Source organism: Amia ocellicauda, chromosome 3 (assembly GCF_036373705.1).
Source record: "Amia ocellicauda isolate fAmiCal2 chromosome 3, fAmiCal2.hap1, whole genome shotgun sequence".
Lineage (NCBI taxonomy): Eukaryota > Metazoa > Chordata > Actinopteri > Amiiformes > Amiidae > Amia > Amia ocellicauda.
The window spans coordinates 16,221,992-16,243,952 of record NC_089852.1 but is presented as its reverse complement, the minus strand read 5'-3'; the positions used below and the strand labels follow the sequence as shown (position 1 = coordinate 16,243,952).

The following is a 21,961-nucleotide window of genomic DNA, read 5'->3' as shown; positions in this document are numbered from 1 at the left end:
CAATTCTATATTGTTTTGAAATACTGCACATGTCCAGCATGCTTCCACTGTCTAAACAGGAAATCAATATTTCAGTTTCCTTTCACAAAGCCTTCACTGAACCCTGGCAGGTATAATGTAAAGGGAAGACATCCAGGGCTAATACAATACAAAACATACAGCTTTTAACAAATGAAGTCCAGATGACATGTTCATTACTTTATTTTGAAATACGTGATTTTTTATTCATATTTATGTGTCTTACAATTTAAAGATCAATGCAATTGTGTCTGCTGCCTGGAGATGGAATTCTTTCCTAGTAACAAACCCTGGGCACTTTAGCTGCATTATGGGATATAACAGTGATATTTCTGTGGTTGCTAAATACACTGTAAAACTGTGAAGATCACTCAAGAAATATATGGGTCTATTAAGATCCCCCAATGGCATATTTTCATTTTCCTAGAGTGTGTTATATGTATTTGAATATTTGGAAATTGAGATATGGCAGACTAGAGAAACCGCATCCATCTCAAATAAATGATCTTCCGAATCAAATGGGCTAACCTTTAAACATAGAAACCACAGAAACATCCGAGCCTTATGTACAGCAGAATAACCTGCTTTATTCCAAGGTTGCCAGTCTCATCTCCTCATGTTTCATAGTAACTGGCAGGTCTTGAGAGTGTGGGAATTACTCTCTGTAGATTCAGCGATTTCTTCCCATTGTTTTATGCATGGATGTATTTATTCAGACTGTTGTATTAGTACTTCCTGAAATGCATTTCTTTATAGATTTCTTAATTGATTTTAGTTTATGAATAATTACCCTATTTTCTTTGCCCACCATTTAATCTTATGCAAGAAACACTTTGAAATCGCTACAGTCTTAATTACTTAATTTCAAATGGTTTAATTTACTGCCACAACTATAGTACAGCATCCCATCCACTAGCATTAGTGAACAACATCTGACATCTGTGGGTTATTGCATTGAACTACAAGGATAAGTAAAGCCTTATGAAATCCACTATGACTTTATTCCACACCCAATAAGGATCTACCTAGCTATAACTTGAAATATTAGAACAATAATTTATAGTGAAAAATAAACAAATACATTATTATTTTATTATGTATTTATTGGCAGATGCCCTTAAACCAGCCCTTATTAGATTACATGATGACCAATACACTGACACACATCCAATTCAAACATTAACATTAAGGAACAATTGGGGTATGATAATATTGTTTAATTGTCTATAAAGAAAATATATTTCTACAACAAGTTTCTACCAGAATACCACAATCACATTAATCAAGACAACCTGAGATTCCACACAGATAGTTAAATTTTATTTTCAACTTCATAAAAGGAGAGTGTGCAAAGTCCTTTATCAGCTTGGGAAACACTGGTGTACACACAGAATCAAAGTCAATCTAACCTGTGTTATAGTCACTGTGCCCTCACTAAGCAAGATGTTTCGTAGCAGTAGGGGAGAACAGGACTGGATGCAACATGCTGATACTAATAACTAAATATGTAAATATATACATATACAGTACGTACTAAAAAACAACAACAAAAAACACGGATAGATATAATGAATCCTGGGGTTAATGAATAATGCAAAATAGGCATCTCTAGTTGAGAAATGTCCTTAAACTCTACACCAGAGTGGATTTCTCAACTGCAACACTTAAACCCCAAAGAAGCAATCCAACAGCGGGATTTGAAATGCCGTTTACAGCCAGCATGCTTTGTAATTGGGTTTGTGTCTACAGCAGGTGCACGCAAACCCTGCTGTTCCCCCACCTAATCATCTGCATATGTGACCGCTCTCCCACCGCAGGCATCCCAGAGGCCAGTACTCATCACAAGGACAGGGGGGAGCAGGGAGGCCGGCAGACAGAGTTAGTTAGAAGGAACGCTCACAAGCACAGCTAAGGAATAGTTTCCTCTGGGAGCAAGAAGGACAGAAGTGACTTTTTAAAATGTGGGTACTGTGTCTCTCTGTAGGGTCTGACTTAATATCCCAAGACACGGTAAGTGAGAAAAATGAAAGGCAAAAAAACTGTCACTGAATTGCCAAATGAAGATTCTTAATAGTACTAGAATATGACCAAAGCCAAATGCAATCCAGGATCTGCAACTCTTCTTCACCAAACTCAATACCTTCCCCAGGTAATAGAAGAGACACATTCTAGTAAACAGTTCAATCCTGTTAATACTGTATGAAGAATGAGTTCACAACCATTCAAACATGAAGAGTCCACAGACAGCTATCAATTTGCAATGCTTCTAATTAAATATATAACATATGCAAGAAGATCGTCATAAGAAAACGTCAACGTGACCCTCACTACCATGAGCAAAAAGCTGATTCTCCTCATGGTGATGCACTTTCAGACTATTTCTTTTTGCTACTCCTTCAAGTAAAAACATCCTTGCACTGAAATGTCAGGCACCAAGAGGAAGGCTTCAGCTAACTATCATATAGTGATAAATATTAATGGGTCTCAGAGGTTCCCGAGCTGCCATTGGAAAAGCAGATTAAAGCAGTTTTATCTTTGCCTGTCAAACACTTCTATATAGGACAGTCTGAACGGCTTAATTCTCAGTGTTAACACCACTTCATACACGTAACCTGCAAAACAGTCATGGCCCTACACAGTGCGATGTCCCTGAAATAAAGCACTGAAACAATGTATTGTTGTTCTGTCTACATAGTATGGTCTTATTGTAAAACAGGTTTAAACTGTTAAGCCTCAGGCAGATTTCCCAGAAACAAACCTTCTAGCATGTTAGCTTCAATATTGCACAGAAACATGTTCCCCCATTGGATATTTTGCACAATTTGTAGACTCTGATTTAATCTCACAATGCCATTATTAAATTCACCTCAGTTTTACCTCAGAATGTCTTTTCACTGTATATATATATATATAGTATTTCCTTCTGAAATCTTTTTTTCCCCTAAATTGTTAACAACTATTGCTTCTCTCACTAATCTGAAATTCTGAGAGATTCCTTCAGGCAGAAGTGAAGAGAAGACTACTGTTGAACAGTTTTCAATGAAGACTTCTTAGTCAGTGGTCTTACTGTGCAATATTTCTTTACTAACCACAATTCCTGCTGTTCTACAAGTCTTTCCAGAAGCATTATTTTTTATTTAGCAATTGAGTATTTACTAGAAACCACAACACATCCTCCTGTCAAATAAATTCACGATATACATTAAAAAAAAAAAAAAAACAATGCTCAGGTAGGCCGTGGCATTTAAACGATGCCCAAATCGGCACTAAGGGGCCTAAAGTGTGCCAAGAAAACATCCCCCACACCATTACACCACCACCACTAGCCTGCACAGTGGTAACAAGGCATGATGGATCCATGTTCTCATTCTGTTTACGCCAAATTCTGACTCTACCATCTGAATGTCTCAACAGAAATCGAGACTCATCAGACCAGGCAACATTTTTCCAGTCTTCAACTGTCCAATTTTGGTGAGCTTGTGCAAATTGTAGCCTCTTTTTCCTATTTGTAGTGGAGATGAGTGGTACCCAGTGGGGTCTTCTGCTGTTGTAGCCCATCCGCCTCAAGGTTGTACGTGTTGTGGCTTCACAAATGCTTTGCTGCATACCTCGGTTGTAACGAGTGGTTATTTCAGTCAAAGTTGCTCTTCTATCAGCTTGAATCAGTCGGCCCATTCTCCTCTGACCTCTAGCATCAACAAGGCATTTTCGCCCACAGGACTGCCGCATACTGGATGTTTTTCCCTTTTCACACCATTCTTTGTAAACCCTAGAAATGGTTGTGCGTGAAAATCCCAGTAACTGAGCAGATTGTGAAATACTCAGACCGGCCCGTCTGGCACCAACAACCATGCCACGCTCAAAATTGCTTAAATCACCTTTCTTTCCCATTCAGACATTCAGTTTGGAGTTCAGGAGATTGTCTTGACCAGGACCACACCCCTAAATGCATTGAAGCAACTGCCATGTGATTGGTTGGTTAGATAATTGCATTAATGAGAAATTGAACAGGTGTTCCTAATAATCCTTTAGGTGAGTGTATATATATATATATATATATATATATATATATATATATATATATATATATATATATATGTGTGTGTGTGTGTGAAATTACCCCTTAAATCAACTGCAGTAGCAATAAATAACTTTACATTTGACTGTGTAGCAGTTTTTAATTTCATGCTCTGATATCAGACACTTTGAGAGGATCAAATAAGCAATCTTCTCTAATTGTATTACTAATTAATTCAGGACTCCTCTTTTGCTGTTTATTCTTTCTTTTTCTTGTAACTGGCTTCCAGCTAAATTCAATAGTACTGAGGAAAATGATGAGAACTAATAGGTTTTGACATATTATTTGCAAAGCTTTGGGGAAAAAAAGCCTGTGATATGTGAATTAAAGTGTCATGTGGTGTAGAAATAAAATGGGGGAAAAAAGCACAGTTAGCAAATTGTTGGTGCTCTGTAAATTCATATTAAAAGTACACTCAGTGGAAATCGTCCCACAGATTAAAGTGTTTGCAGGTGTGCATGGCTCCAGTCCTGGAAGAATAGCATCTACTGGGATTTATTTTATCTCCAGCACCTCAAGACCTGGTCAAGCTGGTTCAGTTCATATTTAGGTCCATTATGTAATTAAGCTCAGGTGGAACAAAATAACAGAGGGGTAGATAGCCTTGTATTAGGTGTCTTCTGCTTCAATGGACTGATATAACAAAGTACACAGCAGAGATCCATATGAGGACTGAAGTCAACAGCTATTTGCACACCTCTTTTCAAAACCTCACCTATTAATGCACTATTGCAAAATGACCTCTACTGAATAGCACTTGGAGCAAAATCTGGTCTGTTAGTTTTGTTCATTTCATATACAGAGTTAAAAATAATAACATATATTTGTTCTTCTGCTCAATCTGTGGAATTTGTTCAAATGCCTATAACTTAAATAACCTAAGTGCATAAAGTGCTATGAAAAGGGTTCCCATGAACTTCACTGAAATAAAAGGCAATTGGAATAAAAACATTCTTTAATTCTCAAATGATCTGACCCAAAGATTAATTACATTAGTTCTACCGTTCCACTGCAGCAGCACATGAAATTATTCCTGTAACTTGCACTTTCCTCCAGATGATATAGCCTTATACTGCATCCTTGTGGTTATTAGCTTCAATTGCAAGTCAAAGACATAAACCCTGAGTCCATTAGTCCAAAACTGCGTGTCATCTACACACACTATTCAATCCTAACTACAATGAAGTTTCGAGTTCAATCATAAGTAAAAATCAATTACCTCCAAAGGATCAATAAAATATTCCACTTATTAAATATATATATATATATATATATATATATATATATTATTTTCCAGTATGACAGATGATATGTTCTTACATGTTGAACATGTTTTCACCTATTATTTATTTGTTGTAATCTAAAACAGACTTGTAATTCAAATAGATGTCTATAACAAATGTCAGTGCACCAATTATAGAGCAACATACTGCTATTATTTGTTCATTTGGTTGATGCCTGTATGTAAGGTGACTTAAAAGTGTTACAAGTTCAATACAAGTTCAAACTGACCAAGTGTCAATATAATTAATTATCTTCAGTTCATGCAAAAAATTATTGCTATAGATTGCTACTTTGAGGGTATGAATCTGACACCTAGACCCAAGCCAGCGTTTCAGAAAATCCATAATGATAAAATATACACCGATTAGCCATAACATTATAACCACTGACAGGTCAAGTGAATAACACTGATAATCTCGTTATCATGGCACCTGTCAGTGGGTGGGATATATTAGGCAGCAAGTGAACATTTTGTCCTCAAAGTTGATGTGTTAGAAGCAGGAAAAATGGGCAAGCGTAAGGATCTGAGCGACTTTGACAAGGGCCAAATTGTGATGGCTAGACGACTGGGTCAGAGCATCTCCAAAACTGCAGCTCTTGTGGGGTGTTCCCGGTCTCCAGTGGTCAGTACCTATCAAAAGTGGTCCAAGGAAGGAAAAGCGGTGAACCGGCGACAGGATCATGGGCGGCCAAGGCTCATTGATGCACGTGGGGAGCGGAGGCTGGCCCGTGTGGTCTGATCCAACAGACGAGCTACTGTAGCTCAAATTGCTGAAAAAGTTAATGCTGGTTCTGACAGAAAGGTGTCAGAACACACAGTGCATCGCAGTTTGTTGCGTATGGGGCTGCGTAGCCGCAGACCAGTCAGGGTGCCCATGCTGACCCCTGTCCGCTGCCGAAAGCGCCTACAATGGGCACGTGAGCATCAGAACTGGACCATGGAGCAATGGAAGAAGGTGGCCTGGTCTGATGAATCATGAGTTCAAGGTGTTGACTTGGCCTACAAATTCCCCAGATCTCAATCCAATCGAGCATCTGTGGGATGTGCTGGACAAACAAGTCCGATCCATGGAGGCCCCACCTCGCAACTTACAGGACTTAAAGGATCTGCTGCTAACATCTTGGTGCCAGATACCACAGCACACCTTCAGAGGTCTAGTGGAGTCCAAGCCTCGACGGGTCAGGGCTGTTTTGGCGGCAAAAGGGGGACCTACACAATATTAGGCAGGTGGTCATAATGTTATGGCTGATCGGTGTATTATGGAACTTTTTTTAAATACAGGTACATAATTAGGTCATAATAAGTATACTTCACATGCAGTTCAAGGAAATTATGTTTAAAATACTGTGACCAGAAATTAGCTTACATTAAACAAAATATTTTACTTAATATAGTCCAATAGACCATCTGTTCAAATAATTGGTTGTTGTTTTTTTCAAAACGGTAAAGATTGTAACACAGCAATGACTTTACTATTTGCTTAGTTAATTAAGGGTAGATATTTATTTATTCAAAAGAAAGGTGTTTGAAAATCCCTAGCAAGTGAGCACTAATATTTTTCATTAATAAAATGATTCTGAAATCAGCTGGATCTTTTCCAAACACAACTTGACAGTATACTACGATATTCACAATTCTAATTCGACATTCAAAGGAAACAAACATCTCAATGCACTGCCCCTGAAACTTTGCATTTCCCGCTCCCTATACATAATTCTGCTGTTTATAATCTGGCAAGCCTCTCTGTGATTATTAATTATTTCTATTCAGCAGAGGTATGACCTGAATTTCTTCAGCAATTCATACAAACAGAGATTAATCAGCACTAAGGAACTAGTCAACACGCCAGCTCACACAGGTTAAACTAGACACCCAAATGACAATTTGCTTTATGTCAGCAACCCATATCAGGATGACAGCACATGAGCCGTCTCCAGTATCGCCCTGCTATCACCCTCTCACTCAGTGAAACCACACAGCACATGTGGATAAGCTAATGAAACTGAACTCTTTGAGGGAAATCCAAGTGGCTGCTGTGAGAGACCAAATGACAGAAAACAGAATCATGTGAAGTTAGTTAGCTTTGAACGAAGGGGGACAGATTAATCAAGCAAATGAAAAGTCTGGTATGATCACAATTCATTAAACTAGTGTCAGCTTTACCCAAACCAAACCATCATTTCCCTCTTTTCAAATATGAAAAAAAAGAGAAATCCAAATAACAAAATAACAATGAAAAGATTAATATGTTGTGTTCTAAGAAATAACTGAATCACATTATTATTAATGATTGTGTTGTTGTTCATTAATTTGCCAAAAGACTTAAAGAGTTTACAAGAGTACAGTATAATCAATGGACTGCAGTATATTAACAGCATGATAGCATATAACACAAATGCTGTAAAAAGACACAAAGAATATTTTGTTGCATACAGCCCTAGGAAAACGACGCCCATTTGGACCAGAAAATACATGAATACTATTCAACAGATAATAAGTGACATGTTTCAAATATATATATATATATATATATATATATATATATATATATATATATATATATGCCTTTCAACTATGCATTTTATAAGAGTGCAGCATTACTGGGGAAATATTCTGACAGCCAGGCGACTTCAATCTTTAATGAGATCCTTTACACATCTCGTTCAGGCGCCTAACAGCTGAGGCAGCATGACAATCAAACAGCAGACCCGCAGGAGCTGCACACGGGTGGGTGGATCTACTATATTATGCGGAGGAAACAAACACATAAAACAACACTGTGGCTTCTCTTCACAACTGCATCTCCAAATGATACGCATAAATAGCAGTCAACGAGCTGCTTTTGGGTGAAAATAAGGGATCTCATGTCGTCTGTACGCTGACGTCTTCTCACCGAGTAGAGATCATTGAAGTAGTGTTCAATAGGTGATGCTGTTGATAGGACAGCTCTTGTGTGCCAGGCGTTAACCGTGTATTTTTCTTCATTTAAGATCTTGTACCTGTCGGATCTGTGCCCGCTGTCTTCATCGTCCGCAGTTTTTAACCGGTGTTTTACCAACAGGAGGCAGACAGTGCCCATGTCCAAAGAGCCCGTATCCGACTTACAATACAGAGCGTGTATTTACAGAGCAAGGAAAGTTGCAGCAGTACTGTAGTCATTTTGTATAAAAGAAACCAATAATAACCGTAGAAACTAAACTGTATTTTTTCCCCACTACAGGTACAAATGCACGTGTTATCTAATGCATTTTATAATAATTATACATCTATATAGTAAGGATAGGCTTCTGAAGTGTAGCGACAGATTTGTTGAAGCGTTTGTATGGCATACAGATCATGAGCTTTACAATATAATAACATCGTATTTATTTTTCCAAAGGCATTTATGAAGAACACTTGCATATCCTATAAAAACATTATAAAGACTATACTATCTAGATGAATGCACAAACAGTCGGTTGTGTGCCAAGAAGTGTGCCAAGGGTGTTGTGTTCTGTACCGCGCATTACATTTTTAATTTGCACTTGATCAAGTCTCATCGTTACTATGCTATCGTATGGGAATAAGAATATACTTTATTTTCTATTTGATAATTTTGTGCAAACTTTTGCCAATGGATATATCGGGTGGACAGAGAGGACTCCCACCTCCATAATAAAGCATGGCGACGTTCTTGCCAACGAGAACATCCGGCTTTAATATGTATGCGTGCAATTGTACTAGTGTCCATGAAGAAGATAAAATGCAGAATATGTTATACACAATTGTCCATTGTCAATACAACCTGCCAGCACTGCGCGTCGTTGTGTCGAGACTACTGTAGCTCAGTGCGCCCTGGAAGCGCAGGTTGGACACTTATTACGCCTGGACATAGACCGCGTACCAGCGTTTCAACACATGGGCGCAAAGACACACATCTATTTCCAGCTTTTGCTTTTTTCCAGCAATTTTCCACATTATCAGTCAGACTAGTTAAGTAAATCAGGAAACATTAAATAAACAGAGAACATGCGGCTGTACCTTTATGGATTTTTCTTCTTAAGATTGCTTGTAAGAAGAGCATCCTCTCCCCGATTTGTAGCGCCGCTATTCCTGCTGTTACCGTGCCGGTCCCTGACAGACAGTCTCACCTCATCCGTAACCCGAAAGCTCCCCTTTCCCCCAAGAAGGCTACCCGCACGCTAGTGAGCTAGACCCGGGGTGCCAGTGTGTGCCACCCTTAATCAGCGATCGGCATTAATAATAATTACAGCTCGAGTAACACACTTTCAGCCAGGGCTTCCAGGATCTGCAAAAATTAAAAGAAACACTTCGGCTCCCCCTTATAGAATAGGGCTCTGATCATTGGCCACCCGAGGCGTAATCATTTTTTTTTTCTCTCATGTTAACTGTGTATTATTGAAGTCACCCTGAAAATAAATTTAGTAATTTTTCCCCCACCTCTTTAAAAAAATGCAAAATACTGTATGCACAAAGCCTTCGGGACTTCTCATGGCCCCGTTTTTGTTGTTGTTGTGTTGTATAAAACGCGGAGATAAACGAGTTTACACGAAAAATAATCAATTTCAACTTGTAAAACTCAAGTTTCATAACAGAACTGTCGATGCGGTGTTGCGTTAAAGCAAAGTTCTGAATAGCAGGGTGAAATTGGTTAAATAAGTTTACTTTTTTCACTTAAAAAATAGTAATCAGCACAATTTTAATTATAAGTTAATAGAGTAGCAAAAACTTAACCGCACTCTTTTCTATGGAAAGTAGACAATACACATTGCATACAACAAAACCAACGTCAATAGTAATCTATGCTCTATCATACAGTCTGTATGTAACCAACTACAATAGACTATTACACTACTGCGGAGACAGCTTTTTGTGTCACCTGTACATTTATAATAAGAGGTTTATTTTTGTGTGTGGCAAATGGTTTTGTAAGCTTTTATGTGTGTGTGTGTGTGTGTGTTTATTTATTTATTGGCTAGAACAATTAGAGATTCATCTATAATAATTATAAGAATGATGGACGTTTCCTGGAAAGTGAAAACATTTATATTTTCAGCATCCAAAAGTCAAATCTATAACAAGGCAGAAAACGTGTTATATCTGTTCTTCTCTGTTCTGTTCTCTCTCTCAATTTCTCTCCATATATATTCATGACTTGCCTGCCCAGATTGCACACCATAAAGCACACAAAATCCCTCTCCTGTTTAAAAGCAGAAAGGATAATTACTTAATAATTGAATGCTGAGCTACCTCGCTTTATGCTATTCAATAATGCCCCCCAAAATCTAAACTGTGTGCCTTTCAGCGAGAGGGATTAAATTTTACAGCGGCAATCAATAGAAAAGAGGAGAGAAATACATGCTTTCATCACCTGGGATTTGCAACATAGGCACAAAATGAAGTGCAAGAAGATATTGGAGTTTCTACTTATTCACAGTAAATCTTGCTGGTTTTAATCTAGGCATTTACGAGATTAAAGGTGCTTTATGGTTTACTCTATATGCATAATAATCCCAATACTCTCAGCAGTATAGTACCTGTATGCAGGAAAGCACTCTGCTCCAATTTAGGCACGTTTGATGGAATATTTTGACTTTCCTCCGGCAGCACAACGACAGCAAAGGCTTATTTTCAATAGAAATCTGATAATATGTAAGCCTTTCAAATAAAATACATAAGGTACATGTGAAATAATTGTAAAGTATATGGGGGGGAAATCATACTGTGTATATCTCTCAGTCTCTCTCTTTCTTTTTGATATATATATATATATATATATATATATATATATATATATCAAAAAGAAAGAGAGAGACTGAGAGATATACACAGTATGATTTCCCCCCCATATACTTTACAATTATTTCACATGTACCTTATGTATTTTATCGATATAGGCTGATGGTGTCACAGTGAATATATATATATATATATATATATATATATATATATATATATATATATATATATATATATATATTCACTGTGACACCATCAGCCTATATCGATCCACTGCTGGATGAAGGCCTCCCCAAGATGTTTCCACTTGCATCGATCAACAGCTTCTCTTTTCAATGTCATGCCTGCAAAGTCTATGATTTCATCTCCCCATCCTTTATGTGGTTTTCTTCTAGATCTTTTTTCATCTGTTGGTATCCATTCAACAGCCTCCTTGGTCCATCTTTGATCTATTATTCTTGCAATTACAATACAATGTCCATTGCCATTTTAACATTTTCACTCTTTCAATTATGTCACCTATTTTGGTTTGTTCTCTGATTCATTAATTTACTTTCTAGCTCTTGTTATTCCTCATCCTTCCATTCTTCTTTGTGTTGTCTGCAGTTTCTGTATCATTTTTGCATTAATTGACCAGGTTTCACAGCCATAACTGGTTGTGTGCATTGATCAAATACTTTTCTCTTCAGGCAAGTTAGATTTCCTTTCAACAGTCTGCTGTTTCTTCCAAATGCACTCCATCCCATTTTCACTCTTTTTGATTTCATCCATAATATCTGTCTGCAACTAATTTTTGTCCAGGGTAGACACAACTTTTCACTTCTTCGAGTATCTGTTTATCTACCTCAGTGTTCTTAGATTTAACAAACTGTTAAACATGACTTTTGATTTACTCAGGTTCATTTTAAGTCTAGTTTTGTTGCTTGCATCTGTGCATACAAATACATTTTAATTATTTAAGGTCTTACTTTCAAGATAAGAAAACAACTTAAGATTGTTTGAGCATCCTAATTGCATCTCCTGAAAAATTAGCACTTCACATGCACAGCGATTCCTAGGACCATATTAATATATTTGGGTCTTAAGCATTTTCTGCAAAGCTAATTTTACGATGGACTCAGTACAACAGTATTTTGATTATTATTATTTTTTTTTTTTTAATATGTTGTTCTTTTCCTAAGATAATAGGATCTGTGAATGTCAAGAAGTGAAAGACTCTGTTTTCAGGATTGCTGGTCCATCACACATCACTCATGTCCTGTCGCAGTGAATCCAATACAGCATCCTAAAGGACCAGATATTATTTGCCATTAGATATTAATTAAATATGCAACACACCCTACAAATAATATACATTTTTAAGTAATACTTATTTAAATAATATCAGAACAATACAAGAAGTTATATAAGAAACTAGACCATTCAAACAATGTTTAATCCTTGAGCTCTGACAATGGGAGATGTTCCATTAAGCAAAGAAAACAAAGGGAAACTGCTAGTAGGAATGTCCTGAAATGTTTGTACCTCAATGCCAGGAGTATAAGGAACAAGATGTTAGACCTAGAAGCCACAGTGCTGGTGGGTGACTCTGATGTTGTAGGAGTGACGGAAACATGGCTTACAGAAAATGATGGGGATGAATACAAATAATAAGGATACATACAGTTTAGGAAAGACAGGAATAATCGAAGAGGTGGTGGGGTAACATTATATGTAAATTATATAAATGACACTGAGGCAGAAGAACTCAAATTAGATCCTAGTAATGAAACAGAATCTTTGTGGGTTAAACTTTTGAATAAAAGATCTGGAGGATTAGTAGTCGTGTGTTACAGACCACCCAACTCAGATATTCAGAAAGATGTTGCATTATACAATGTAATCAGGACTGCATGTAGCAAGGATGTGGCTGTTATAATGGGGGATTTGAATTTCCCAAATATAGACTGGGAAAGCCCAGTTGGGACTACAGAAGCAGAAATAGAAATGTTTGAGATGGTAAATGCTTTCTAATTCAATTTGTCAGGGAACCAACCAGAGAGAGTGCATGCATTGACTTGATCTTTTCAAATGACCAAGACAGAGTCAGAGGGACAGTAGTTAGAGAGCCAATGGCAAACTTTTCATAATATGGTTAGCTTTGAGGCAATTTAAAAAAAAACAAGGATCAAGTCTAAAACAATGGTCTACAATTTTAGAAAAGCAAACCCTGAAGGTATGATGCGGCACTTAGAAGAGGCAAACTGGAGCAGACTGGATACAGATTCAGTTGAAAATGGATGGTTATATTTTAACAATATTCTACTTGAGGCTAAGGAGAAATTTGTACCAAAACTTAGCAAAATTGGGGACCAAAAAACATTAGCCGAAATGGTTTAATAGAAGTATGCAAAAAAATATCAAGAGAAAGAAAATGTTGTATAGCGCATACAAAACAGATAGAGACAAAACAAATTACAAAGAATATGCTGAACTGCAAAGAGATCTTAAGAAAGGGATCAGGAAAGCAAAGAGGGAAATAGACAGAAATATAGCCCTTGCAGCTAAAACTAATGCAAAGAGTTTTTCACAAGTATTTCACAGAGGTTTTTACCAAAGAAAAAACAGATAACATGCCACAGGTTAACAACCAGTCCAGTCAAACCCTAAGAAAGATCAGGATAAATGAGGAGGAGGTAGTAAAGGGACTAGCAGAATTAAAAACCAACAAATCACCTGGGCCAGATGGTATATTTCCAACAGTAATTATGTATAGGCCACTAACTCAAATATTCCAAAAGACACTTAGAACAGGGGATGTGCCAACTGACTGGAAGACAGCAAATGTCAAACCAATCCACAAGAAAGGGGACAAAACTGAGCCAGGAAATTACAGACCAATCAGTCTCACCTGCATCATTTGTAAAATGTTGGAAAAATGATTATTAGACAGAAAATAGAGGAGCATCTTAATGAAAACCATATTCTTGGAGATAGTCAACATGGGTTTAGACGGATCATGTCTAACTAATTTATTAGAGTTCTTTGAACATGCAACTGCAGCTGTGGATCATGTGAAAGCATATGATATGATATACTTAGAATTTCAAAAAGCTTTTGATAAGGTTCCACACCAAAGACTGATCCTCAATTTGGAAGCTGTAGGCATTCAGGGTAATGTAAGTAGATGGATTATGAACTAGTTGATGTATAGGAAACAGAGGGTGTCGATTAGAGGAGTTGCTTCTAACTGGAGTGAGGTTGTTAGTGGAGTTCCACAGGGATCAGTACTAGGGCCTTTGCTTTTTCTAATCTATATTAATGATCTGGACTGTGGGATAGTTAGCAAACTTGTCAAATTTGCAGATGATACTAAAATAGGTGGCTCAGCAGATACAATCTTGGCAGCACAGGCTATTCAGAGGGACTTAGATAATATTCAGTTGTGGGCCGACACCTGGCAGATGAAATTCAATGTGGACAAGTGCAAGGTAATACATGCAGGTAACAAAAATGTCCACTATAATTACACTATGGGAGGAATAGAACTAGATGAAGTAACACATGAGAAAGACCTAGGAGTCTATGTGGACTCCTCACTTTCTCCAGCCAAACAATGTGGGGAAGCAATAAAAAAGGCAAACAGGAAGTCAGGGTATATTGTCAAAAGGTTAGAATTTAGAACAAGGGCAGTAATGTTCAGACTGTACAATGCACTAGTTAGAGCTCATCTGGATACTGTGGACAGTTCTGGGCTCCACACTTCAAGAAAGATATCGCTGCTCTAGAGGCAGTTCAGAGGAGAGCAACCAGACTTATTCCAGGTTTGAAGGGAAGGCCCTTCTCGGAGAGACTGAGGGAACTGAACCTTTTCACCCTGGAACAGAGGAGACTACGTGGGGACTTGATTCAAGACTTCAAAATCATGAAAGGCATCGATCACATCAAACCAGAGGAGCTTTTCCAGATCAGCAGGGACACACGGACCTGGGGACACAAATGGAAATTGGGCTTCAAGGCATTCAAGACGGAAAACAGGAGACACTTCTTCAGACAGAGATTTGTCACAATCTGGAACAAGCTCTCCAGCGATGTGGTTGAAGATGAAAATGTGTGAACATTTAAAAATAGACTGGATAGGATCCTTGGATCACTTAGTTATTAATGGACACCAAACGAGCACGATGGGTCAAATGGCCTCCTCTCATTTGTAAACTTTCTTATGTTTTTATGTTCTTATGTTCTTAATATTCTAGACACAAAATGATGTTTTTCCTTATGCCACTGGTACATACTTGAGCTGAAAAGGAGTTTAACCTCACTATACCAAGCTGACATTATATATTTTATATGTGTTAAGTGATGTGAGTTAAAAGCTACCATAAACCACCTTTGTACTTTCCATATTTACAAAGGATCCAAAGGGATGCTTATGGAAGTTATTCATCTATGGGTTTAATTTAAATTGAAGGCTGTTTTAGACCCCTTGTGGGGAAAACGTACTGCCCTGCCTGCTAAAAGTTGAAAGAGACAACACTAATATTAAGTGGCTGCTGCTGGTTGTCTCAGTAATAAACAATTAATATGTAGTGTATTCTCTTCTGTTGATGGAAACTAGGGGAAAGTTGCACAGTTCAATGAGAGATGAGAACAAGACAGGAACCACGGACTAAGTCAACATGGGTGTTGTTTCTGGCACAGTAATGTGTGGCTGTCAGCTCCATCATTTTTATTTCTTATTCTTCAATCTTTGTTTCAGTCACAAAACAATTCTTAAAACACTGTTGCTTTATGGTTACCAATATACATGGGAATATTCAGTGTGTTAACTTTACAGTTGGCATCTCAAAATATCAGGTACTAAATAAATAAAAAGTATGTATTTGGCACAGATAGCAAATCCAAGGGACACATTAATTACACTACATAACAGAATAAATGCATAACATTTTAACTAAGGGGAGAGTGACAGAACAGAATTTATAATTTAAATGAAAATGTATTTCAGCATTTTCAAAGAATTAATTAACAGAATATACAAATCAATATCATTTTTTTAAAATATGGAACAAAATTACTGCAAAAGAAAATTCATTTAGAAAAATAATAGATTTACTGATTCTCTCTTCTGCAACTGCTCCATATCCAAGGTCTTAACATGGATAATACAGCTATGTTTGTGGAGCAGATGTTTTTACTTGAAAAACTTCCATACCTACAGCTCAAAACAAACAATCTTAATCTCGTTCTTCATCTCCTTAATCCTGCCTCGGAACAAATCACAACAACCTGAATGTGACGGAGAAAGGTGAGGAGGATTCCTGTTCCAAGCAAACATCAGCATCGTGCTGCATCAAAATATGCATCTCAGATCCAGCTTCATGAAACATTTGCAATATAAATAGTGCGTGAAGCCCACAGAGAAAACTCTGTTACAAAATGAATTTGCATTATCAATGTACAAAAAGACGAACATTCCCGAAGAATAGACTAGATTATTTATTTATTTATTGCTAGCAATGTAGCTGATGATTGTAGCTTCCTAATCCCCATGCACTTAATTAAAATACCCTCTACAGTACTCTATAAACACCTCAAGAATAGTAACAAAGCAAATATCTGAATTGAACATCGTGGTCCCTCTGACAAAACATCCTACTTTAGACACTTCAATAGTAATATCAAACTAGATATCATATAATTATTTATTTCTACTGCTTCTTCTCAAAGACACTATAAAGATATCTTCTGTAGCACACCAGATGTGACTGACTATCTAATGAATTGAGCCAGTACTGAAGAAGGCAATGACTAGAGGTTAATTAGGATATGTTTGAGGTTCGATGCTTATTTACTTCACAATTACAAAATATGCACCAGCTGAGTATCAAGACAGGAGAAGGCAATGTAAAACGTGAACTCTTCCTTTTGAATTAAGTCTTCTCAGATACCATTTCTTGTTGTGGTTGAATATTTATCTGTTTCAAATTAGAAGAAACAGCAGAGAACCACACCATGAATATAAACAAGCATAGGCACTCTTAACAGAACTATTAATAGCAAAGTGCTCATGTACACTTAGTTTAAAGTGGAAGTAAATCAATCAGTCTATTTTGCAGAATGACAAGGATTACTAATGATGCTTTTCAACGTCATTTGAAAGTAAGGCAGTATGAAACAAGAGTGGAACTATTCAAAAAATAGGAAGTCACAAGATTAATACACAAATACATAAATCGATAAGGTAAAAATCAGTCGAGCCACAAGGAGAAGACATAGTCTAAGTTGTGCATTGCCTACCACTTAGAATTTTTTAAGGTTGTTGTTAATGCAGAATATGTCTCAGGAATTATCTATATGGATCAATTTTAGGAACCAACAAGGGGCAGCTAGAGGCAGCAAAAGCCTCTTCTGTTTTTATTTTAACAAGGAGCGGATAGGGTTCCCTCTAACAGTGATAGATTGAGGCTGTAGAATAACTGTAGGAACAGTCTGGAGTGTGAAGTGCTAAAATAACAATTTGGAAACTGACTTGAACTATATTTCATTAAAAAATCATGGCAACATTTTTACTGGTACTGTCATCAATTTCATATTGAAGTCTCTGCTTAATTAATAGCATTGGAGAAGCATTAGTTATTGATAGATACATGTTAAGCAGATCCCTAAGCGAGTGAGATCATTTTCATAAATTGTCAGTCAGAGACGTATTAATATGAGCTGCTCTGTTTCGCCTTGGTACTCTGGCAGCAGTATATTTGTATCTGACATTCCTGCTCTTCTGCTTTTCGTCTACTGCTCTTCATTCTGGTGTTATTACAAAACAAAAAGAAAGAAAGAAAAAACAGAAACAAATCACTTAGCTGCCTTCTGAAATAAAGGCAATAAAGTGTTTTGTAGAGAAAGTTCAGCAAAGCCCCATGGCAATGGCAAGAACAGTGAGGTTTGTGAAATGCAGGCTTGAGATCTGTGTATAGAAGAATGAACAAAACTGCACTCAGTTCTAGCATTGGGCCTGTCATGTATATTTATGCTTCATTCTATCTTCTCTCCCCAGACTAATAGCAGCCTGTTTACTGGGGTTTCAAATCTGAAGAGATGAGAGACGCAGAGGGAGGAGAAAGGAAACCGTTTCTTATTTCCTTTTTGACATGTTGCAGAGACCGAAAAACAAAAAATATAATAAAGATGCAGCGGAGAAACAGATAGACAGTCAAAGGAACAATTTCAGTTTGATCAATTAAGTGGATGATTTGTTCAATTAAGTCATTTAGAGATCATTTGGAAGAAAAAGCTGAATCAAACCCTTCAGCCACGGAGGAGCAGAATTCCCTTAATTTAACAAGTTTCATGCTCAATTGAGCAGTAACGAATGTTGCCACGGTGTTTCGAAATTGGTAATTTCAGGGTGACCTGTAAACTGTAGTGGATTAGGGATCTCCAGGAACAAGACTGGACACTGCTGATTTAGAGGGATGTAACCGGTGTTGCCATGGTCTTTGAGGGTTCAAAGGGTAAAAGGAAGACAGAGCATGTGGTCCCCCTCCAGGCTGGTGGAACTTATCCTCTCTACTCTTGACTCTTGCAGTGACCAAAGGCCAGATTAAATCAAAACTTTGACCCACCCATTAATAGAAAACTACAAACCTGTACACCATAGCGGTTACATTTATGATTAGAAGAAAGTGTCATCTTACTAAAAATGAAGCCGCAACTGAGTACTGTTCTCATGGGAATAGGCTTAAATTGCAACATGGACACAAAAGATCAAAGGGTCACAAGTGGAATTGAAGAGCAGGTGCTTTTAGGCACCAGAAGTACCTCTTTACACAAAGAGTTGGGGGTGTCGGGAACACACTACTTGTAGAGATGTCTGGATGTGATTTTAAGATGTATGAACTACTAACAACCAAATATACAAGTTAAGCTCTTTAATTGAAACCTCTCTGATGATCCTAACAAAGACACTGATGTAAACAGAAAATTGACTGAAGAGATGGATAATTTTTGGAGCGTGTCACAATCAAAGTCTATATAAACCAATTAACTGAATTCCATCTTGAAACTTCAAATTCCCATGAAGAGCACACCAACAGAATGAATATGTCAAAGAGTAAATTGCTCCCACAAATGATCAGAGCACTGCCAAAAGCACACAGTTAACTTTTCAATTATCAGCAGCCTTATACACATTAAAAAATAAAATGAAAGCATATAATCTGATCTCAACTTTTAAAAAAGACAGGGCCATTATTTAGATTTCTTGTTGATGATGCAGCTCTGTATTCTCCACATGGACACAACAGAAAAACTTCCTGCCCCACACAAGAAGGTTGCCTGCTTTCTGATCTAAGAATAAATATGTCCCCTGTCAAACATAGGTCTCATACAGCCTCTGAAGGCTACATGATAAAAAGAGTCCATCAGAATTAAAAGAAGTGGCTGTAGGCAGAGATTATGTCCTCATCTGATCTGTCTTGCAGTAATTCCATATCCGAAATGTAGGTCATATACATGGGCAGGTTAAAAACACCCCGGATCTCTGTAGCCCGGAGCAAAGAAAACCCTTCAGGGAAATGTGAGGGAGGCAAACCCCAAGGAGACTGACAAAGCCAATGCAAACGATTGCTTCACTCTCAAGACTCAGAGTGAAATCAGAGGCCTTTTGAGTGAAACTAAAGTAGATTCAGACACTTCTACACAGAAGCAGGGGAGGGCATACCAGCACGTTTTGGGGGCTGCTGTTTAAAGATCTTCCACACAATGGGTGGATGCATGAGGCATTTAGAGCAATCACCTAGCAGAAACCAGATGAGCCACATTTGCGAAACCGCTTAATCTCAGTTGCATTCTATTCTGACTTACTTGGGAGTGATTGGCAGATGTCTTTGGGATATATCTGGTTATTATTCATATGGGAAACAAATACGCAAATTGGGCGGGGGTGTATGAAAGAGGAGCAAATAGGAGGAAAACTGTTTTGGGATAAAGCATGTGTACATTACTTTAGAGTACAGGGGTCCCTTTCTGATACCTGTACAGCAGTTAAGGCAGCATGTTGTCTAACACAGCAGCCTTAATAGTGTCTTGACACTCCTGTTCTTACAAGCCAAGATGTTAATTTATTTTACAGCTCCTCGCACTTAACAGTCTCCCTGCGTTTCCTCCCAATAACTAACTGTCATCCACATCACTGGGCAATTCACAGCTGCCTCTCCTCATTCACCTGCTTATGGACTCTATAAAGTATGTGCGGTACATGCCTGGTTAGTCCCTAGCGGAGGGAAATAGTCACTCAATTGGTTCATAAACAGGCTGTATCTTTCTCCTGTCATACACTTCACATCTTATTCAATCCGCTCACAAAATGCTAGCCTTTGTGGCAGACTGAAAAGTAAAGCAATGCAGTTATACAAATCGCTGACACTTAAGAGAGAGGTCTCAAAGCACTTTGAATCTAATGTGTGCCGTTTTGCAGATAAAGATTTAAAGTGTCACAAATCACCTGTATTATTTTGCACTCTCCATGACTTGACAGGGTAACATTAAGTACATTTTATGATTTGTGTCTACTTGCCATACCACTGTGCTCACGATGACTGATTCGGAATTTGTTCAGTTTGTTGGGAGGACATAATCTTGGCTTAATCTGTGGAAATCCAACCCATGATTTGTATAGGTTTCAATGCTGATCTGAGTTAAAAGTGTTGTTTCTTTATGATGACAGTCAGAAATTATATTTTTAAAACTATAATCTTAAATTGCGGTCTGTGTATTAGAGGAAGTGACCAGCCCTTAAGAACCCAGTTTGATGAATATTTGTCACCAACAATAAACAGGCTTGTCAAAGATATAAAGGATACCAGTCTTCTGTATGTGCCATATATGTCATGCTGAGTTGTTAAGGGCTAGACAACCTGATAATTGCATTGGAGAACTGGTTCAATTTAGCAAATGCCTCAAAAAACTGAGATCCCAAATTCAAAGTACCAAACAATTGATCACAGTGGAAAAATAAAGACATTCCTCATGACTGATCTATTGATGAGGTCAAATAACTTACCTATCACATCTCAGTGAACTACATCAGAGTAAAGCAAAGCTCTGCTCTTCCAGATCAAGACATTGTAGGGGTTTGCTCTCAACCAGTGAATAAATTATTCAAATGGCCCTGTTTATCAGAATCACTTGAATAATTAAAGATTTCCTGCAACCAACGCTTACCCCTGAAATGAAACGCATCACAGCAAGGTGGCAAAAGACACTTATTTTCAGACCTAAAAAAACAACAACTTTGAAAGACAGACCCTGAACAGGGACTATATCTACATACGTTGGTATTCTCTCCAAAATCAGAAGAGGAGAAAACAAAAACAAAAAGAAAAATATGTAACTCCAGCCAGGAACTCAGTGGCATTAAGAGACTGCAATTGCATTTGTATTAGATTTTTGCTGAAATTAGCCCATATGTTTGCCTGCAAGCCTGCCTAGTCCTAAAAGTGTACCACGCTGCCTACAGAGCTAATTAAGTCTTTCCCCATCGACTGCTTCTGTATCTTCCAAAATCAATCAGGAGACAATGATATACTCCTAAGTGGCTACTTCAGAGGTTAAATTCTCCATCTCGAAAGCGCTGACAGGCCCAGACCTTCGCAACCATTATAACTTACCCTGACAGGCAGGTGGATAGAGGTAAGGGTCAGGTGTGCTGTATATCTAATGCAACCGGACAGCATTGCCAATGGGCCGACTGGAGTGAGAAACACCAGAAAGCATTACAAAAAGGCATCGAGTTTTGAGTCTTGATTACATTCTGCAAATCATTACCTTTGAATAACTGCAATCTAGACCTGAAATGACTT

General features: G+C 37.7%; 1 protein-coding gene across 2 annotated transcripts in view; it reads right to left on the bottom strand.

The window, feature by feature from the left end:
• grip2b (glutamate receptor interacting protein 2b) overlaps positions 1 to 9,628 on the bottom strand; it is a 129,035-nt gene extending 119,407 nt beyond the window's left edge. For both annotated transcript variants that reach the window (XM_066698315.1, XM_066698316.1), the window contains exon 1: positions 9,402 to 9,628. In XM_066698315.1, coding sequence (XP_066554412.1) covers positions 9,402 to 9,444 — 43 coding nt within the window. In that variant the 5' untranslated portion in view covers positions 9,445 to 9,628. The remainder of the gene's footprint in view (positions 1 to 9,401) is intronic.
• Positions 9,629 to 21,961: the final 12,333 nt, after the last annotated feature.